Raw genomic sequence first — 23,641 nt, forward strand, 5'->3', positions numbered from 1 at the left:
AGGGTAATTAGGACAGTCTCAGTGAATTTTTATCCAAATATACTTCTGTATAGGGTAAAAGTGGGGCAAAGTAGAGAAATATTTTCTGGCGGGCCTATTTTTTCACGTAGAAGATTGAAATTTTGCACAAACATTCAGTCCACCGAGTAGTATTTACCAGAGTTTTTGTTTTGATGTCAGTGTTAAAACAGGGGGGAACCAGAGGGGCAAAAGGTTAAAAAAGGGAAATTTTGCCCCAAAAAATCCCGTTTTTGGTCATTTTTTCGCCTCACATACATGATAGGACCACGTGAGTCATACCGTCTGAAAGGCAGTTCCATTCTGTAGAGAATGACGGTCGAATTATTATTCTAGGGTAATTAGGGCCGTCTCAGTGAATTTTTATCCAAATATACTTCTATATAGGGTAAAAGTGGGGCAAAGTAGGGAATTTTTTCTGGCGGGCCTATTTTTTCACGTAGAAAATTGAAATTTTGCACAAACATTCAGTGCACCGAGTAGTATTTACCAAAAGTTTTTTTCCGATTTCTGCGTAAAAACAGGGGGGTCCAGAGGGGCAAAATTTGAAAAACGGGAAATTTTGCCCCAAAAAATCCCTTTTTTGAGGAATTTCCCACCTTAGATACATGGTGGAGACATGTGAATGGTACCGCCTGAAAAACAGTTCTATTCTGAAGAGAATGATTGGCGGTTTGTAGTCCTAGGGTAATTATGGATGTCTCAGGAATTTTTTTTCCCTCAGATCATAGTGTTTTATGGTACTTTGGGGCATTGTGGGAATTTTTGATAAAAATTCTCCCGCCCTTACTTTTCAAGATAGAAACTTGAAATTTGGCACACACATTCAGTACACCAAGTACTATTTATCAGATTTTTTTAGATGGCTACGATCACACAGGGGGTCCAGGGGGGGCCAAAGTTCGAGAAAAATTTTTTTCCCTCCGAAATTCCCACTTTGAGATTTTTTTCGCGCTTCTGGTATATGGTGTGAGCATGCAAGTGGTACCATTTGAAAGCCAGCTCTATTCTGAAGAGAACGAGGTATGAACCATGATCCTAGGATAAATAGTGACGATACAGTAGCTGCTTGACTGAAAGTCTAAAAAATAGCCCAAAAAGCCAGGATCGGGAAAAGGTTAAGGGCTGCCGATGAGATCTGTCTTGCCATGTGTTTTGCCATTCTTAAATAATACACATCCAGTGGTTGGCATCTGCTAGTAGTTTTCTCTGGTATTATGTGCGTCTGAATTCTATTTTCATTCAACGATAGGTCACGAGTACTTCTGCCACCAACGTATTGTCCTTATGTGGACCATATGAATCTACAATAAGCAGGTTCTTCTCACCAGACATTTGCATGACTGCCTCTGCTAGAAAGTCCATATACAGCGCTTTGGTCATCTTTCCGGAAGAATACCACTTTATGATGAGATTGTCTGGTTTGAACATTATCTCTTGTACTTTTGCACTGATATATGTCTTTGGTAGAATAATAAACAGTTTCTCTGCTACCTTTCCTGATTTCGAAATCATTGGAACAATTGTGAATGAATGGGTCGTTGCAGCTACAGATTGTACCCGTTCATACACTTGCGAAGCACAACGCTCGTTTAGTGTTCTTCCTGCCATCATCTCCTTCTGAAACCAGACTCGTCTGCATTCGAAATATTATCATTTTCGTAAGAAAGAAGCAGTTCCTTGGTTAACATTCGCCATTCTTCAGCACGATTGTTGATTTGTTGTTCGTCATCAAACGTTGTGGTGGTGTCAAACCTAGTGATTTTACGACTGACAATATTGTTGAACATCCAAGTTCCTAGTTCTCTTGCTTTTGATTTTGCCCACTTTTGAATATCGCTGTCATGGACTATGTGGTGCTGTTGTCTCGCTTCTCAACCTTTGTACAGTAAACTCTGCAATCTGTTTTAATGCTTCTTTTGTTGTAACCAATTGCCATTTCAGCATTGCTTCCTAGTAATAGAGCTGACGTTCGGATGTTAGGAATCGAAACTGTGTTCTCATCAATGAGAAAGCAAGATGCTTCCTTGTTGTTATGTTACGCCAGTATCTGACAGCTGCAATCTTTTTGTCTGTCGGAATGTAGCAATGCGCCTTTTTTGGCGAAGATACGTATTCACTATCTGAAGATGACATTGATGATCTTTCCGTATTTTCATTCATAACGTCACCATCAAATGCTTCTTCTGGTTCCGACTCATACTCGTCGAACTCAAGAGAGTGTTCTTCGCTCACTTCCATTTCACTCACTTCGCTCACTTCAGAAAAAGTGTGCCAGTTGTTCAGTAGATCCCAAATGTACTGCACACATTTGTTGTCCTCTTCACTAAACACTTTTTCTTTACCAAGTCCCTTTTATTTTACCATAGACATCAATTTTTCCACCACATTGTATAGATTCATGATGTAGGTACACATTTGATGTTTAGAACCCTGCAGTTGTATTCGTCGCACACAGTCCAATAAGTTGTGAGCGAGAAATACACATGACCTAATGGCGCTGTGTTTGAGTGCCACCTATCTATTTTCACTCGCATCCACGACCATATCCTCCCCCTTGCCCCTCTCCTACTTGCAGTTCATTTTCTTGTCCACAGTACGAAATGCAAGTTCTTATCGGTTTTAGGAAAGTTTTTCGTTTTATTACACTGTTTTTCCTCTATCTCGCTACAACATACTCATTCAGGACAGACACTTGAAGATTAACCACGTTATGTTGACAATCATTTATTTCAGAAGCAAAGTTCATACATACATTCATATGTCCACGAATAAATACGAAAATTAGAATGATTAAAACAAAATGTTACTAAATAGACAAGAAAGTTTGATTTTCGTTTTATTGTTCTTATTTACTGCTCTTTTGACATGAAATTTGCCACATACATGTCTTTGCCGATTATACACATACTAACATTATAAGCAATACCGGGCAAATTTGTTATCATATTATATTCCTACAACAACATATTTACAGACATGCGACAATAATTTTGGACATGAGTATACCTAAACCACTCTACCAGAAGCACTGTAATAATGTAATCCACAACAGACTTCACCAACAGGTTTTTGCGTCTATTTACGTTTAAATTGATGTATCGCATGACTTTCTTCCCATTTACGCCAATCGCACCAGCTTCAACATCGCCTCTTTCAAGATGACGGATATTCTTTTTGTCACTTTTAACAGATTAAATCTACCACTTTATATCCATGCATGTTCATTTCGTGTCGTTACAATGACCAGTTTTAAAGAAAAACATGCCTTTTCTCACCGTGTCGTTAATGTACTGATGTTCCACTTTTGATCTTTCTCGAGCCCTAGTGTCCCAACCTCTTGGACTCTGCAGCTACAATTTTGGCTATGTGAGTTTCCGAGGCACTCTCTCTATATACAAAGTTTCATTAAGATCGGGCTCTGATAGATACCTAGGTTTCCTTGTAAGAAGGAAGATCACTAAATAACGAACGAACAAACAAATCTCTTTTACTTTTAAAACACAATTTGTATGCATGTTTACTTTGACGAAGAGATTGAATGATATTTTAAATTTTGAAGTTACGAAATAGTCTGCAACAATAAAGAAGCAATAATGGTCATGACAATGATACATACTTTTTTCAACATTAAAAATGTACAAAAAGTAACACGGTATGAAACTTAAAATTGTAGATTCATAGTAGTGTGAAATAGAGATGTACATTTTCCCCTACGTTTTGTAATTTGATTGCTATAGAATTAATATTTTTGTTTCGATTTCCTCTCTAGGCACACCAGCGGCCCATTCACGGCACACCATTGTGCCGCGGCACACCGGTTGGGAAACGCTGGTGTAGATGATAGTTTTTACTTTACATTAATTTGAAATAATGTTACCGAAGTATATAATAAAAATCATCCAACACATTTTATCAATCAATTAAAAAGTAATATTCAATTATCAGAAACCGATTGGTATGAAATATTAAGTGAATTTGATGTTCCTTTAACATGTTATAATGTTACCGATGGGGAGAATGTTGTTTGATATAAACTAAAAAATGATGAACCTTGAAAGAGTAAAATTGTAAGTGGATATTATCCGTCAGTAATTCATATCATTAAATAATTAAATAAAGAATCAAAAGATATAAAATTTTCTGTGTCAAATATTGTACAACTAGAATGTAGTGAGCGTTTTGAATCGGTTATTTTGTCACCAACATTAGTATTACAATTAGGATTTCCTGAAAATAAAAATCTTGTACTTCATTCTCGCGGATTTAAACAACCGTATGTTGATAGTAACATTGTATCCACATCATATTTTTATTTATACCGATAACATAAAATACACATTTTTAGGTGATACGGAAGCACCATTATTACGTACTGCAAAAATTAAATACGGTAAATTTCGCCATGCCTGGTCTTTTAGTAGTATTTCAACAGTGTTGAAAGAAAATTTTGCAAGTGGTAAATAATGAATGTCTTAAGATAATATTGTTCGCACTTTACTTTAAGGACCTGCAAGTAAAATGGTAGAAGGATGTTGAAATTTTAACATCTTGTTTTACAATGAATGATTGTAACAGATACTTTACGTTGTAAACATTCACACATTTATTGATAAGAATTTTATCCATACAAATTATTTACCGGTTCACAATTTTTAGTATTTTCGAAACATTTTTTACAACGAATATGCTTTAGCATACGTTCCAACACATATGCTGAGATTCCTATTTAAGCGATCCATAAGAATTATTAGAAGAATAAAAATAATATGTGTTTCCAACGGAATTTTAATCTAATTGAAACAACGCTTCCCCTGAGTTTTCACAAATGAAAACGCCTCTGTTTTAATACGAAAAATAAAATAAAATGTAATTCTTTATCCCACGTTAAAGTGTTTTAATGTAAAATGTCAATGTGAAACTATTTGTATAATCATTTAACTTGAATTAAACTCGAAATAAAATGAAAGTAGAATTTAATGTCTATAGTTTAATTTGACAACGTTAAACTCAATAATAAAATGTCCAAGTAAAAAAAATTACGTTTTTGCAAAATGTAATTCTTGAAATGTTCATTTAACTATATGAAATTCGTGTAATGTTCAAGTGTAATTTTTAATACGTTTTTAAACTACGTTAAATTCATTACTTGTAAAATGTAAAATTAAAAATGCAAGTTTCATAAAACGTAAGTTAAAAAATAAAAATACATGGTGCATTTTTTAATACTTTTCTTTATATACGTTAGTCATTAATTGTAAAAAATGAAAAATGAAAAATGTAAGTTTGAAAAACGCAAATGTAAAATGAAAAAAATTAAACATGTAAGTTTGAAAAACGAATATGCAATTTTTAATACTTTTCTTCGACTATGTTAAAGTCATTAGTTGTAAAATGCAAAATGAAAAATGGAAAATGTAAGTTTGAAAAACAAATCTAAAGAAAAAATTAAAAATGTATGTTTGAGAAACGCAAATGCAATTCTTAATACTTTTGTTTAAATAAGTTAGTCATTAATTGTAAAATGCAAACTCAAAAATGCGTTTGAAAAACAAATGTAAAATGAAAAAATTAACAATGTAAATTTGAAAAACGAAAATACAATTCTTATTACTTTTCTTTAACTATGTTAAAGTCATTAATTTTAAAATTAATAACGAAAAATCAAAAATGTGTTTGGAAAACAAATGTAAAATGAAAAAATAAAAACGCGTTTGAAAAATAAATGTAAAATGAAAAATAAAAATGTAAGTTAGAAAAACGAAAATGCAATTCTTAATACTTTTATTTTAAATAAGCTAACCATTAATTGTAAAATGTAAAAATTAAAAAAATGTAATTCTACATGCCTTTAAATTAAACGTGAAATAAAAATTTAAAAAGAATGTTGAAGTGTAAAAGTTAAGCATTTCTGCTCTGTTTGTACACATGAAATCTTTTCAAAGATGGTTTAAGATTATTCGTAAAGAAAAACATTGAACAAAATAATACTATGTTTACTGATATAACCAGATAGTAGAAAAGAAAAAAAGTAAAAAAGAGTAATATTTTTATTTACAAATGTAAATATTATATTTACAATACAATCGTACTTTCATAATTATCGAAATAATAACTGCTTCAACGTTTCAGATTTAACTTTACACTTTTAAAAATTTCTATATGTCAATTGTTTTTAAAATGTTCTTTAATACATTCAATAGTTACGAAGTTATATGTACAAGTACATGTCAACCAATTTAACGTTGAATGTAAATGTTTTTCTTATTCCGACAACACAAGTTTTCCTTTACCACTAGGTTTTTCCGTGAAGTTAACTCAACATTTTCACTATTTAATAAGCGTTGTAAATGTTTTTGTTCATTATCCCTGCTGTTTGTAACCTTTTTCTTATCACACGAGTTTTCAATATGTGCAAACACATCACAATTTTCCATTTTATTTACGAAATCAAATGACAGTTTGTAATTTTTATTCGTATGAAACGTAGATCTCACCAACACATATTATCATCAAAAATGTTCTTCCAAGTACCAACGTAGGAATATGTTAAAATATAATTCACACTTGGTAACATATAAACCTTCACTCTATATTATAAATAATTTATTTACACAGTTCACTTGTTTCACAGTTCATATCGTTAAAGGTTATGTAACTGACAACCTTTCTCAACATCTTATTCACGCAGAATCTCCATCAGTTCCGAAATGTATAAGACATTACTTACCACACTTCCTTAACTCTTATGAAATTGATTCCGTGTATCATGTCCAATCATATGTGAATCACTGTACACACGAAACAGATCTTGTTGCACTCTTTCTAATGTCATAACACACCATGCACGAGTCTCATATGGTTTTCATTTTTGAATACTGTCCTTTATGCACTGCACAACCACATTATTATATGTAGACATACCTGTTATGTGTGCAAAATTATTTAATAATGACGGTGATTTCCCACGAGATTCCGAGGAATCATTGATTGTGTATACGTCCTCTTCTTCCTACTCCTAAATTTAATTAAGGAAAAACATCCGGCGAAAGGGGAAAGACTACAGCGTCATCATCTATTCCTTCTTCTTGTGAATAATGAGATGTAACTTCATCATCATCATCGGAAATATAAATTATTTCTTGAGAATCATTCCAAGAAATATCGGATCTCCACTCAAACTCATTCATCGCTGCAATCTCGCGCTGAATATCAGATTTTCCTGGTGCCATGCTTGCGAAGATACTTCATATTTTTGAAATCCTTGTATTTAAAGAAAAAATTCACACTGACGAAATCAATCAGGTGAAGAGCACACAATGTTTTTCTTTTTTCATGAAGGTCACGCGTCCGCGCACGCCCGCGTGTGTTTTCCGTTCACGCGTCCGCGCCTACTCCCTCGCATCCCGTACCGCGCATCCCGGTTTCCGGGACCGCTCGCTTAGATGCGTTTTCAAACAAGTTTTCCCCTCCCATTTTCCGAAGACGTGAACACACTATATTTCGTATATAATCATGTAGTTTATGTGCAAATTGAAAGTCTGCATACGGGAAGTCTATCGACGGTTTTTCATAAACATCAAAGGTATAGATTACAATACATATAATTATTTTATTAATATTATTAATTTTATTACCAATTAAGTACATTTTTCTTAAAAGCGTTGTCACCATACAGACGTATATGTTTGTTTACCTAACCAACTTCTTGTCAAAATGGGGGACACACAAAAAACGCGTATGTACATATTTACAATAACCAATTTCTTGTCAAGATGGCAAACAATGAGTCGTGTGTATTCTTGTTACCCCACCTCCTTTCTTACATATACAATAAGTTTATTATTCTTATTATGATTTACCGTTTAAAAGTGTCGGCCCCAAACGGTAAGACGCATATATATTTGTTTACAATAAACAATTTCTTGTCAAAATACCTCTCCCACAATCCATTTTCACCACTTTTTTGTTTACACGCTGTCGTAGTGTAACATATATATTTTATTATACCACTAAGTAATACATTCATTAGGTTTTATGACACAGTATTCTTCAATACATTCAACAACAAAATGTTTTATAACCCTCACTATTCTTCTACGCGGTCTTTTGGCAAATGCGAAAAACATGTCTTATTCTACTTTGTCCACACCAAAGTCCACACGGCGCGAGCTAGGATCGAACTAGGGACCCCAAACACCGAAGGTGAACACTCTACCACTGAGCCACCGCGCTCCCTGATACAATTTTGGAAAAAACAATATGTGATTGTAAAGTTAAGGCGACATCTAAGATTTTTTTTTCATAATTGTACTCGCAGACCATCATAGGTCAAAATAGTGATGAGTGCAAGAGTGTTGGGCTTGCAGTTTTTGCAAGAGTCTTGCATGGAAGACCAAGACCAAGACCAGGAATCCCGATGCAAGACCAAGACCAAGACCAAGACCAAGACGAAGGCCATAGCTGCAAGACCAAGACCAAGACCAAGACCAAGGCCATAGCTGCAAGACCAAGACCAAGACTCTTGCGCAAGAGTCTTGCACAAGACCGACTCAGTGGTAGAGCTTTCTCCTTTGGTGCTGTAGTCCCTGGTTCGATCCCACCTTGCACCATGTGAGCTTTATTGGTGGATAGTAGGTTTTCTCGGGGTTTACCCTTTCCTCCTACTTTCTTCATTACACCATTTCATTCATTTCTCATCATCACCATCTCTCTTAGCCTCGGTGCATAATCGTGGCATGCAAAACTAGAAATTACATCATTTCAAAATATTAATGGTGTTCTTCTAAAACTAAAGAGAAATGTAGTATTGAACATCGGTAATTTCGTACACCATAGGTGCCGGCTACATGGATATGGCCTTGGCTCCAAGGATCAAGCATCCGTTAGAAATTTTTAATGTGTGCTCAAAAAAAAAAAAAAAATCGAAATAACATTTTCATGGCATCGACAAAAACTTGTGTATGTGACCGTAAATTTGATTTCATGGGCGGGTGCTTATACATTGAATAATTGTTATCAATATAAATTTTAGCCTCCTCAGGTGTATGGCACACAAGGATTGAGCGATATAACATTATACAACAATAAATAATCCATATTTACAAGTGAGAGTGATTATGTACAGTTATTTCAAATAACTTGGAGTTTGATGCTGTGTTTTTGTATTTCTAATATAGGTCAAAAGTATTTGTATACGTTGAGTTTACACAAAAGACATGGACAGTTGAGTCGTTTTAAGTTTTTACTCAAGTTATACTAAAATATTAAGAGATTTGCTTATAATCGATGTTATTCTGCCATTATTGACAGGTCACTTGATGCAACTCAAAACCTTCGATATACGGTAGTCCTCAGTTAGTCTTTTCGCCTTGACGTAGCAATTTTTTGTTTTAATACCTTCCTTCAACTACAGTCTAATTTTGCCCCCCTCTGTCTTTCCTTCCACCATATTATCTAGCATGTCCCTCATAATAAAGTTCCTCCTCAGCCAATATCCCAACAAGTTCCTTTTTCTCCTTTTAATTACATCTAAAATTCTTCTTTTCTCCCCTACTGCTACTATTTCTAACACCTTCTCATTCGTTTTCCGTTCAATCCAGCTAATTCCCTCCTTTTATCGAAAGCCTCCAATACTTTTTCATCGCTTTTGCGTAATGTCCATGTTTCTGTTCCATAGAGTACATATTGGAATAAGTAAAATAGAATCTCAATATTTAATTGGAAGTTTGTTCAATGCAAAGATCAGCTAATCTTAGTTGAAAATTTATATATATATATATATATATATATATATATATATATATATATATATATATATATATATATATATATATATATATGACGCCTTTAGAGTGTAAAAATAATTTAGCAATTTATGGTATTTCAGTAATCTGTGCCGTCTTGATTTTCTTTCATGCTTCTTCCCGATTTGGGAACCAGTAGAGTATTGAATCTGTTAAAAAACATAAAAAGATAACGAAACATTGTAATTTATCTTATAAGTAGTGAAGCGTGAGAAGACATGGGAAAAAATAAAGGTTATCACCTATGTTGTATACTATCATCATACTTACACGAAGGTAAACTGTATTTCATTTAGAAACATACATTGTATTTCCGTTACTATTGGCGCATTGTAGAATTTATCCAGAGTAAAATTTATGTATGAAAAGCATAAGATTCTTTAAAAGCAAAACTTGCAAGACTCTTGCAGCAAGACCAAGACCAAGACCAAAACTGGGTGTGCAAGACCAAGACCAAGACTAAGACCAAAGATTCCAGTGCAAGACCAAGACCAAGACTGGATGTGCAAGACCAAGACCAAGACCAAGACCACCCAGGGTTTGGTCTTGGTCTTGCGTTTGCTCATCACTAGGTCAAAATGGGCTCAAAATGTTGAATCGAATTGTTTGAATGCGGGGGGAAATGGTCGGGGAGCTGTTAAATTTTTCAAGCAAAGCCCTTGTATACACCTATATATACATCCAAGTATGAAAAAATTGTTCGAGCCATTCTTGAGAAATAAATTAATCCCACTTTTCAGATTCTGCGCCATTTCCCATGAACGAATGAGAGTTGAGGTTTGAAACGTGAGGAATTGTGTATCTTGGGGTACCCACATACCGCCCACTTGTTGTTCCAAGATTCATCTGGAGCCATTTCACTACACTTATCCAAACACGTCCTTTATTCACCGTTAGAAGGACTCTATTTTTCCCCCGAACCGATGTTTGTGTAATAATGGGTTGTATTATCATAGATGCTGCTGGTTGGCTTCATTATCAGTAATGCAAGACGGTGTAAATTTTGTATTGCCGTTCTAGTGGTCCAATTCAAATGCTGAACGTTTCTGGCGATGACAAACACAAGCAATGTGAAATTAACAGTATGAACTCCAGTAGGTAAGTGCCTTACAGCTGCCATATGCTGTATTTGTTTGTCATATACCTTCAGCAGCCCCTGGGTACCTCTCCCACATGTTTGATTCCGCAGATCGGCTTTGGTCCCTTGTTTTCATTCTTGTGTCATTTTCCCTTGGTGACATCACAAATTAATTAAAATTTATCTTTAGATCACCTGGTCATTTAGTGATTTAATTATTCAACTATTTTATTAATTAAACATCTTAAATAACTTCAATTTTTGATATTTTGTCAAACGAATGTGATATTTAACCGAAATTCACTACACTGAAGTTATAATGTTTAATTTTTAAGAGACTGTATAAAGTGCCTTAATAAGAGATTTCCAGCTGTTGTGTCCATTATGAGTTATGTTCAAAAAGACATTCTGAATCGAAATATTGCATGTCTCGAAATCACTCAAAATCGATAACTCATATTACAACATTTAGTATTGAATACTCGAGGAACTTACTTCTAAAAGGTAACAATTGCACCATACAAATTTTGTGGAAGACATGGAAACTTCATCGTTGCAAAACGAATAGACCCTGAAATGTTGTATTCTCTTATTGGCGACTATTATATTGATAAATAAAATAACATAAATTCAATGCTAAAAATAATGTTTTCTTTTTCTTTCTTCAAAGGATCAATTCTTTGTCTCATGCAAAATTTGTATGAATGGATGTGTTAACTATTGAAAGTAAGTACGTCAATAGAAGTGTACACGTAATCATACTACATAAGTACACTATAGTAATAAACCACAATCTCACTCTTACTAAGTTTTGTTCTCAGCATTCAATATAATGGAGCTGTAAAGTTTATTATTGTTTGAGATAATAAAATTATGATTCTTTCAGATGTAATTTTGTTTCAAGGGCAACGGCTGAAAGTAAGAAATCGTTCCCAAAGGTTTAAGACTTTTTCTTTCTTCTTTCTGCAACATTATATTGTACTATGTCGTAATACTAGAATGAATTTTAAATTTAGGAATTCTCATACGTAAAAAATCTAAATGAATAAGACGAAGCATATTTAGTATAGATCCTAGTTTCTTTCTTGTAGACCCTAAGACAAGAATTCGATTTAAATGTATCTATATGAAGAACTAAGAGCCGTTCGGGTGGTCCAATTCAAATGCTGTGCCTACAGGAAGAATAGAAAATGTTTCGTTTGGTCTTCTGACATGTTAAGCACTTATAAAAGTTTGAATGTCCAGTAGACGTTTCCACTGGTATATTAAAACTATAATTTGAAGTGACATTTTTTCTGCGACCTAACGACCAGAAGAAAAACTTAATAACCCTGGCATTTTACTCTGTGTTAAACCAATTTATTCTAGGTCGTTATCGCTAAAGAAGGGCACAGTATAAAGAAAAAAATAAGATATATGAAAAACAAGAATTCAAAATATGAAATTTTAATTACATCTAATACATAAAAATGAAATTTCTTTTGTTTGTGATCGCATCACGTGAAAACACTTAAATTTGAAATGTATACTGAAATTACCAACCTCAAACTTCGTTTTATATTTTCACGTCACTGATTAAAATTCATATGAGGTGGAATCAAAATTTATGCAAAAAAAAAAAAAAAAGTATCTCACGAGACCCTCAAGATGAAACTAGGTATGTAAACTCATTAAAAATAAATGGGCAAGTGTCACAAGCTGTATGAGCGCTATCTTGCTACTGAAAGGTGAACGATTTTGGGCACTTTAGGCGAGGTATACGTTTATCTGACGGAATGACTATTCATGGGCAGAAAATATTTCGAATCATGGTATAAGAAAGCGGTGGTAAGTTTCCCCAAGTGTATCGTGATCATTGCAGGGTTCAGTTACAATAGCAATTTAACCACCCATCATGTAGCAGGAAGTTCCAAAGTTAACTCGGCTTATTTTCTAACAACTGTCTTGGTTCCACTGTTTCTTACTAAAGTCCCAACTCGCTATGATGTAGATTCTCATAATTCATGAATGGATTAGGAGAAGGGATCAAACTATGCATCTGTCTTCACCTGTCAAATTTTGGTGGACGTGAGAGCGCAACGAAAATCCACACCATACATCGACATCACTGTTAAGTCACCAGCCTTCGCCAATGGATTACTGTGCCATTGGGTTGCTGAAAAGGACTCTTGAATGTAGACGACCGCACACCTTTACACTACAAAGGTACATTTACAAAGTCTACCAGTGGGAGTACACTAATCTCGATATGGCTACACTCCAACTTGCTCAAAAAACACTTCGCTGCAAAGCGATAGTCCGAAAATAAGGCCATCAAATTGCATAGAACATTGCCAATGGTGACGACACGGCATTTCATAAGATTAGCCATATTTATTTTCGTTACAATAAATGGGAAACGACGTATGTTTTCCTGCATTAGTAGTTATATATGGTACTTTTGTACATAAATAAATTAGATACAAGTAGCCTATTTTGTGTGAACAAATATAGCTGTTTCATATCATGATGCTGACAGGAACTCTTTAACTTCTATGTGCACGCTATAAAACCTATATTATGAGAAACGAACAGTTGAATAAGAACAGGAATCACAGTTTCCTCACTTTAAATTCTCAGCGATGTGTGTGGTCCCCTAAATTTTTGAGAAATACTGTTCTATATAATGTAAGGTGAAGAAACATAAAACCACCAATAAAGAAGTGGTTGAAAGAACAAGAATGTGTGTATTAGATTATGAATTTATTAACGGAAGGAAGAGAACTGTAATAAGAACCACGATAAAAATAATGTGGTTGAAACTAAAACCCGAAAATTGTAGGATGCTATTTTAAAGGAAAAGCTTTACAAAGGGTACAACCCATGAAAGTGCCAACAAACAGTGTGAGGTGAATAGCGAAATCATAAAACAACTAGGTGAAAGAATAGCGGTAAAACCTCAGGAAAATATGAAACAGTAGATAATAAAACCTGGTAGTGGAACGATAACATGAAGAAACAGCTAAGGCAACTAGAAGTGCTAAAGTAAAATGAGAATGGGATAAAACATAAACCAATGTGGAGCATGAGAAACTACCTAAAAAGTTATAGAAAAGACACAATCAGAAGTAAGGGAGGGTGTATTTGAAGAACTTGGATTGTATTAATGTTATGTAGAATAAAAATGAACTAAACAACTAGGGTGGATGAAATCCCTGTAGAAGCAAGGAAATGTTCGGGTAAAAGAGAATCTGCAGTGGATTTTGATGCAATAGATATTTGCGGAAGAGTGAATACTCAAAGCTTCGAAGGAGAGTAGGATAATACAGATCATCAAAGACAAGAAAGATTTCAAGGTCGTAATACTTCAGAGATATAAAACTAATATACATATAATGAAGGTTTGGGAAAAAAGTTCTTGAGAAAGTGATTTAGAAGAAAATGTCAAGAGTAGGGATCCCAGACCACTAGACTTTGCTGTGGACAACATCGTGTTTGTGGGTTTTACTACGATTCGGTTTAAGTCAATCATAATAGTTTGTTTTAGTTAATAATCTAGTCCCTTTAGTTTAAAGATCATATATATAACATAATTACATTAAAGTTTTCATTTCATATTTTCGCTCCCACTGATATATAACGCCGGTAGTCTTACGACGTATGTGTCTGGACTGGTACGAATGTATTCCCTTGGCCCTGACTTTTGAAGACTGACTGACTTTTGGTGCTTTACACAAGTAACAATTTCTCTAGGTTTCTATAGTTTATTAAGAATTGACGTTCTCCGTTTCCAGATGATCCTCATGGTCATATGGTTAGCGTAAACTTGTGCTTTACTTCCAGAGAAGCCATGTAATTCGAATTTCACGTTAAGCTGTTGATCTACGTCCCACACAGCCTCAGTATTGAAAAGAAAGTTAAACTGCTAAACAAAAAATCCTAGATTTTTGAGCATTCTGTATATTGTAAAACAAAACAATAACTTGATAGAAAATAATTATTTCCTGATGGTAATCACGAAAATATAACATGGAATCTTTCACATGAAAACTACCACAGAAGTATGTATACCTCCAACGTAGTCATTTACAGGCATTTGTCCCACACATTTAGGGCAAAAGGAAGTGATAGATCGTAGTATAGCTGAAAAACATATTATTATAGAGGGAAAGGGTGTGGTATAAGAAAGAAAAAAGAAGAAAAAGGAACATAAAAAATAACTACATAGTCTATCCTTTGTCTTCTCGGCTATTTAAAAGTCTGTAAATATATTAAGAAATAATTAAAAAAAAAAAAAAAACCTTGAGGGCTCTGAGAGAGAAAGCGCTGACCCTGTTTACTAGAGACATTTAGCTGGCATCAGATGCCAACCTTACTCATCCATCCACCACCGGCTTTGCTTACAACAACTGTTATGTAATAAAAAAGAGTAGGGAGAAGAAGAAATGCTAGCTAACCATCGTTTAGGTTATTTGAATATGTAACTGACTTTTCACCTTCCCAACTTGTGCAATAAAACTGACGTTAAATGTAGTATATCTCCACAGTTAACATGTAAAATTAATTATATTTAAATTTGACAATCTTATTACATAATTAAATGGAAGCACCAAAATTAGTGACACTTATTTCAATTGCCGAACTTTATATAGGTGACGTATGTAGGATAATTTGCAACAGAAAAATCAAAACAAATAGCACAGAAACTACAATTTATCACAACTTTCTCTATTTTGAAAGTTATATATTTATGTTTTCGTGAATAGGCTTATAGTTTTTTTTTTTAAATAGTTTTCTTTTTTGTGCAACGAACTGTTAAACAAATTTAGATTTGCATAGCAATTCATAAGTTTTGTAAAGCATTGTTATATGCATTATGTTACTAGCATAAATATTCATTCACCGCACGGGAGGAATCATCATCATCACAGTAGGTATTCTGTCATTATTGAGAGGACACATGCTGCAACTGAGAAACTTGCATGTTCCACAGTCTACAGCTAACCTCTTCATCTTCATCTACGACTTTTATATTTTCATACCATTTACTAGTTGTGATTTAGTTCGTCCCCTCCCTCTCTTTCCTGCTACCATACCTTCTAGCACGTCCCTCACGATACAGTTTCTCCTCAGCCAATCTCCCAGTTTCTCTACCTTTTTTCAGTTACAACTAAAATTATTGTTTTCTCCGACACTATTTCCAACATTCTTTCATTCGTTTTCCACTCGATCCAGCTAATACTCTCCATACTTCTCCATTGCCAAATTTCGAAACTTTCAGCCTCCTTTCATCACTTTTGCGCAATGTTTCTGCCCCATATAGCAAAATACTCCACAGGAAACATTTTATGAGTTTTTTCTATCAATCTTTATTCAAGAACCAACAAAATAGATTTTACTTCCTCTAAATGCTTCTTTTTCCATTCCTATCTTTGCTTTTATTTCAGGTTCACATTTCGTTTTTCTCCCCTCCATTTTTGTATTTGACTATTTGACTTTAACTGCTTCATTCCAATCATTATGTTTCAGTCTTTCTAACATTTATTTTCATCCCACATTCTTCCCAACTTTGTCTCGAATTTTCTAACATCTTATTGATTGTCTTTTCAGATTCCGTACCAAGCGTCATATCATCTACAAGTGGTATACGCCCAATCATTCTGTCTCCTACCAAAATACCATCTTCATTATGCAGGCTGTTTTTCACTATTTCTTCTAGATAGATACTAAACAATGTTGGCGAGGAATATCACTGCGAATCCCTATTTCACTTGCACTCTCCTTTGTCATTTTCTCACCTTTTCCTTGTTTTCCTTCCTCTAGCGATCTTTTCCGCACTGTTACTCTCTCTTTCAATAGTGCTTCCCAAGATATCATCCTCCGTGAGATCTGAATGGGAGATTTTACCTTCGGAACAATATTTTGACATGCGAAAGACCATCGTACATACGAGGCGTTGGATAGCAAATTTGCGTATCTCGTAGTTAAAAATAGGCCAAGTGATGATAGCACAAAGAACGCCGTAAATTCGAAATCACGATGACCCTGCACGGCAAAGTAGTGTAAGTCAGACAACATTCGACAAGAACCACTTTACAAAGAGCCTCAAGTCATTAGCAAGCTAAAGAAGAAGGACGTAATTAACTAGTTGCCATTATACCATCTATTCATCATGAATACTTCTTGTTTTTAAGGGACAGAGACAAGCATGGAGATGATGATGATGACGTGACTAGGGGTGACCCTTCTAGCAGTGAACTACCGCCGACTTAGCTCTAAATTTCACTGTAGCACGTAATCCTCCCCTCCTGACCTACATGAGTATCTTCGTAAGTGGTGTTTATTGGGGAAGAAGGGAAGAATAAGGTATAATAAATATACAAATGGAAATTTTAATGTTGAAATTTTACTTTCCCCGTCAGAAGCGGAATTTTCAAAAACATTGAAACACATGTTTTGTCATTTTTAATGAAGGAGCTGTACATCGAACTTCATGCCTGCAACTTAACGAAACAACATATTGAGGATTTTATGAATAAAGAAAGAGAAGATCGAATATTACAGAAATGGTCTCCTTTTCCGATTGGAAGCCGTATTTTTTGATATCACTGAAATATTTATTTTTTTCTGTAATTTTCAATTAGAAGTGATTTTCAGTTAGAACTTGACGTCTCTATCTTATACGAATCCTTACATTCTGCACCATTTGAATAAAGGAAGGTGAATTTAATACAGTAATTATCCCCTCTTGTGTCCTTAGGAACGTAATTTCGGAAACTCTGAAACACTTATTATTTTTTTTTTTCAAAATATGATTTTTGAACTGAATTTCACACCTAGCTCATAAGCGAATCCTCACATTGGATACTTTCTAAATAAATAAAAGGAAATTTTAAATATTATAAAAATTAACCCTACATCTCCCCGCAGAATTTTTGGAAATTCTGGGACACGTATTTCTTTATTTTTATTTAAGAGTTCATATATATCGAATTTCACTCATCCAACTTAAGATAATCATGACACACGGCACTCTCTGATTAAAGAAAGTGAAATTTCAATACTGTAGAAATGTCCCCTGTTTCCCCCCTTAGGAGAGGAATTTACGAAAGCGCTCAAATATATATTTCTTTATTTTTAATGAAGATTTTAGGACTAGGATTAGGAATTAGACTTCTATGCTTTCAGCTTCTATGACTGTTAGCCCGTCACGTATGAGGGATGACGTCACATTATCTAAAGCCCTTGGAGATCGCATTATCTAAAGAAAAAGATGGATAAAAGGTTTGGGGAAGGAAAGAAGCGATCTGGGACCTCCACCATCCTGGCATTTGCTGGTGTGAATGGGGTAAACGTAATTCAAGGAGGCTGGCATGAAAGAGCCTTTACACTTTGTCGTCCGAGTGTCCCCACCGGGAATCGAACGCGGGACCGATCGCACCAAAGGCGGAAAGCGTTAGCGAACTCGAGGCCACAATAAAGACTTTATATACTGAGTTTCATCTCTATAATTCGGAGATTCATGATACTCAATTCTTGGGAGAGTATTTAACCCGATTTGCTTCCCTTAGGATATATTTTTATAAAGATCCTTCGTTACTCTGGCTTCTGTATTTTGTCCTAAGTTTCTGTTTCAGTAGTATGGAAAGCAGTATGTAGTAGTAGTAGTATGCAGTATGCAGTACATTGCTGCAGTAGTATGGTCTTTGCGATGATGAACTAGTCACTTCTACTCTTTTGTACGTATAATATTAGTATATATTATTACATGTTTTATTATTTTACATGTACAATCAGAAACAGTATTAAGTATAGATTGGAGGTATAAGAAATGATAACTCCAACCTATACTTAATATTGTTTCTGTCTGTACCTGTAATGACCAAACTCACACGTATGGCTCTCGGACTTAGCCGAGATCGAGTTCAATAATTGACTGCGATCTCTATAGGAGGATGGTAAATAGGCGTGAGGTAGAGTGAGCATGAAAATGAGCGAGTTGAACCGCATTGAGGATAGCGAACCTATGTCCATAGCAAGCACGATCCTTATTGTGGATATTGAGCCTGGGATCGACAAAGTGCGAACCTCATTCAGATAGTGGGAGCGAGCTTTATTAAGGATAATGAGCTTGAGTCCACCCGAGTCCAAGTGAGCCCTAGTTGCAAAATGACCATCTCATGTGAACAGGAAATAGTATTTTTTTCTTATCACGAACCAAGATAATGAAAACCAAGAAGAGTAAAAGTAATGACAATTATACCATATTTATAAGATAAATGTAGTATATATATATATATATATATATATATATATATATATATATATATATATATATATATATATATATATATATATATATATATATATATATATATATATATATATATATATATAGAGAGAGAGAGAGAGAGAGAGAGAAATAGATATAGATATAGATAAATACGATAAGAGTATTAAACACCAATTCTACAGAATGTCTAAGCTGTGTCTTGTTTGGAAATGCGCATGTGGAGATTTTGTACTAAGTGTTGAATCCGTAATGCTGTCAAAAAACAAAGAATTGAAATTAGTCAGTGCGCGAAATGAGGATTCATATTTATGATCCATAGTGTTGTTGAAAGCCTAAAAAGAAATGAAATGAAATCATTAAGTTTTACGTCCCAAGGTAATGCCGGTTAGGCTAAAGGAGACGGTGATGATGAGAGATGAGTGAAATGGTGGAATGAAGAAAGGGGGAGGAAACAGGAGAACCCCGAGAAAACCCACGAGCACGGTGTTTGTCCACCACAAAGTCCACGCAGCGCGAGCTGGGATCGAACCAGGGACCCAAGCACCGGAGATGAACGCTCTACCACTGAGCCACCGCGCCCCGAGAGCCTAAAAAGAATCTATATATGTAAATCTGAGTTTCGATGGAACATTTATCACGGAAATTTAACTACAAGTTAAAGACAGGAAGACACTTTGGCTCAGTAGTACAGTGCTTACATCTGGGGAGACGGGTCTCAAGTTCCATGCCAGCATTGTAAGTTTGTTGTGGACAACAGTGTGCTCTAAATTTTCATGGAGCTTTTCAGTTTCCTCCGACATCCTCAGGCCACCAATTACTTTATAATCGTTAATTTTCATTAATCATCTTTCCACTTACGCTTTAGCCTAAAGGTCATAAACCATTGACAGCTAAATTAAGAATTCAAATTCATTTTTCACTTGCATTGAATTTCTCTGATTTTTCGTAGGAAACTGTTATGAGTTGCCGCTTCTGGCTATTTTAAAAGAAGAAAAAATGAAATCTTTCCCATGTCCCTTTTTGTCTAAGAAATTTTGGGCTTCTTTTGAACATTTCAACTTTAATAAAGAAATAACAGTATGTTCACTTTTCTTTTTACATTACAACACACACACACATACACATACACAAAGAATTTAATAACTGCACTCCAAAGAAATAAAAAGATCTTATTGTTCTACGGCAAACATGTTTTAGTGAAAATATAATAATGTTCACAATAGTTGTTCTGAAAATGTAGCAATTAGACTTAGTAGGACAAAATTGTGATTTATAATTTATGTATAAATTAAACTTCAGTTGGCAACGTTTTTGGAGCTAAAGACATTTTATGTCGAAGGTTTCGAGGATCAAGTTTATCTATGTATCTTTATAAATAGCATTTATTGAGACTTAAAATTCTATCAGGAGGTTAACATATTGTATACTGTATTATATGTAAGGTTTCTGTTTCAAATATATTGACACGATATAACACTAAAGAAAGAATAAATTCTATAATAATGTACTTTGTATAGATTGTACTGCTGTTAACCAACATCATACCTAATGTGGCCGTGTATGATTTAATTTCGCAAACTGAGCTTATATCAGGTTTTAATAGAATATATGAAGCGTGTTCCCCGAACAGAGAACGAGGTGTAAAGCAAATTCTGTACCAAAGCCAATTCTATGTATTTCTTGTATTATAATGATAACTTTTTTTCTTGCCTGGCAGTTTGAATTTGAACAACCAGTAAAACACATACTGTATGTAGATGTATAAGTTTTATTCACTTTGTAAGATAGATAGGCAACCAACATGACCATTCTGATATGTTGAATTGCATATCTCATATTTACTGAACACCGATTAGTTGCCTGTTCGAAAACCAATGAAGATAGCTCGTCCAAACTGAACATAGAACTCACACGAAATTAATATTGTAAAGGGATTAATTTAAATGTAAAATCTACTACAGGGAAACGCAGATGGTACTTGAATAAGAAAATCATAAAAAGGCAAAAAGCGAATTTTAATGCGCAAAAGAGCCGACTTTTTATGAGAGAAAAACCTCCGTCTCAAACCAGCCGGCTTCTTGCGTATATAAACATATGTCCTAATACTTTACACATTAGACAAATGTAGTACAAAATAAACTATGTTGTAGAGCAAGAATGATTAACTAAAGGTACGTACAGCATCTTATTTGTCTTAGTATGCCCATTATATACGTGTAATTTTTTGCTCTTGCATAGACCTACCTTCGCTAACCGGAAACATCTTCTACGAAACTTTTTGCGAGACCCGTTTGATTCCGCAAAAGACAGTTTTTTTAGTGTATATTAAAGCAATTTTGGATGCATCAGTCAGTACAATGGCATAGATCTGCATGATGCAGGTTTTTCTCCACTATTTTATCAATTATGAACTTTTACTTAAGAAGACAGTGGGTTAAGTAAATCCGGGTTTAATGTTGTCAGATAAAGATATTCAGATCCACTGCTTTCTTTGAGTATATATCCTGTGTTAATATTTATATAGTTTCCCATATTATTTTAGATTCTTTGACTTTTCTACTTCTTTTCTTTGCCATTATAGTATGTTATATTAAATTATTTATTACACAGCACTTTCCACTGGTCTAATGGCTAGGGTACGCGGGATCCTGGGTTCGATTTCCGGTGAAAGAACTTTGAAAATTGAATTCGTATCAGTGGTATGAAATCAGTCTCATGCTGCAGTCCACCCACATTTTATATAGTCTCAGTGCTTAAAGAAAGGATGCTAAACTTAGACAAACAACAATATTTGTTATGCAGCATCGAACTAAGAAGAACTTAACCTACTATTCTGGGATCCGAGAAGTGCTTCGGACGCGACAAATGCAATATAACAACCTCTTACACTAATACTAATTTTAAAATAGTATTATTTAAATCGTGTAATTAAAAGGCTTAGGAGCAAACGTTGCCATCTTTCTACTTAAGTGGTAAGTAGGATAAAGACGACCACAGAAACCGAGAAGCTTCCCGAAAAGGGGCATTACTTTTACAACACTTTCTAGAGACGAGATAGCCTCAACTTTCGTCATCCGGGCAACCCTAATGTGTGCATCAACCCCAAACATCCCTTATTTGAACTAGGGATGGACACATTATTTTTGAAAGTACCTTTTCGAAAAATGAATTTTTCAAAGACAAAAAATGAAAAACAAAAATATTTTTCTAAAAGCAAAAACCAATTTTTTTCGCTAAACGAAAACCGAAAATTTATTCGAAAAGCGAAACACGAAATTTTTTTCGAAAAATGGAATTTTCGAAAATCGAAAAACAGATTTTTCGAAAAAGGCCATCCCTAATCTAGGCACATCCTTGTTGCTATGCGGCTGGAGGGGAGTCTAGCTTCTGTTTAAAATTATTAAACTCTTCTCTAAAATACTGTGATGCCACTGTTACTAATAGAGTTGTCCCTCAGAGTTTAGTCTTATTTTAAATAACCAGAAAAGTTATTTATAACTTAAGAACCAAAAAATAAATGTATCTGTAAAGCTTAAGAAATAGTGCAGAAGTACTCACCTGATGAAAAGTAAGTGAGAATGAGGTATTGAGCTATTAGAAGCAACCGCGACATGGCTTTCAGTAATCACGGAAGAAGAACTGAAGGAAATCTATGGATTTGGTTGATGTAGCTACTTCCCTTGTACCAACTGAGAGAGCAAGGGAGAGAGAGAGGTTTAAGGTATGAGTATTATTAGGAGTGGGAGGCTATAGACATATGAAAAAAGGGGGGAGAGTTTTAGGAGACGGATGGATGGTCCTTCGAAGGTCTTTTCGGAGAAGCAGGAGGGAGACAGTCACGTGACTCATGTAAGTGTGAGAGATACAGAGAGAGAGAACTCGGAAGATGTGAAGGAACGTAACATATGTCAACATTGACACTGCAATACAGGTACTTTGCTTTTGTTCAAATACATCGTTTTGTTGTTCTGTTGAAGAAGCAAACAGTGAAAGGCGTTAAATGTCATCAGCCTCAACTAAATTATTTTGATACAACACATTTCCTTATATCTAAAAATGTTTTTTTAACATCTTGAAGTTTTTTACTCAACATATTATATGCGTTGCCAATATATCTAAAAATATTTATATACGCTTTTATGTTATGGACAGGATTGACAAGGTAATGCACTAGTAATTTATGTTACGTAGAAAACAGTTTCTTGCACATATGTAAAAACTATTTTTATTTAAAAAAAAAAAAGATAAACTGAAACAACTCAAAAAAGGACGGAGTCAAAGTAGAATGTAAAATACAATTTTCTCAAACTTGTTAATATCGACTGAAGCGAAATCTAAACTTTCAGACTACTATCTCCCAGGCAAATTCTCGCAGGACAAAATCTCACCTGGCAAGGAGCTCCCAGGACGAAATCTCGAATAGAACGAAATCTCGTTGCCCACTATCTCGCGGGACAAAATTTCGCA

The 23,641-nt window shown here is 34.5% G+C and overlaps 1 protein-coding gene across 1 annotated transcript in view; it reads right to left on the reverse strand.

Moving 5' to 3' along the window:
• obst-E (obstructor-E) overlaps nucleotides 1-22,908 on the reverse strand; it is a 320,674-nt gene extending 297,766 nt beyond the window's left edge. Inside the window, exon 1 of the mRNA XM_081765619.1 lies at nucleotides 22,733-22,908. Within this exon, the coding sequence (XP_081621745.1) occupies nucleotides 22,733-22,787 (55 nt within the window). The 5' untranslated portion in view covers nucleotides 22,788-22,908. The remainder of the gene's footprint in view (nucleotides 1-22,732) is intronic.
• Between the last annotated feature and the right edge of the window lie 733 nt (nucleotides 22,909-23,641).

This window comes from Thermobia domestica, chromosome 7 (assembly GCF_964235325.1).
Source record: "Thermobia domestica chromosome 7, izTheDome1.hap1.1, whole genome shotgun sequence".
NCBI classification, from domain to species: domain Eukaryota; kingdom Metazoa; phylum Arthropoda; class Insecta; order Zygentoma; family Lepismatidae; genus Thermobia; species Thermobia domestica.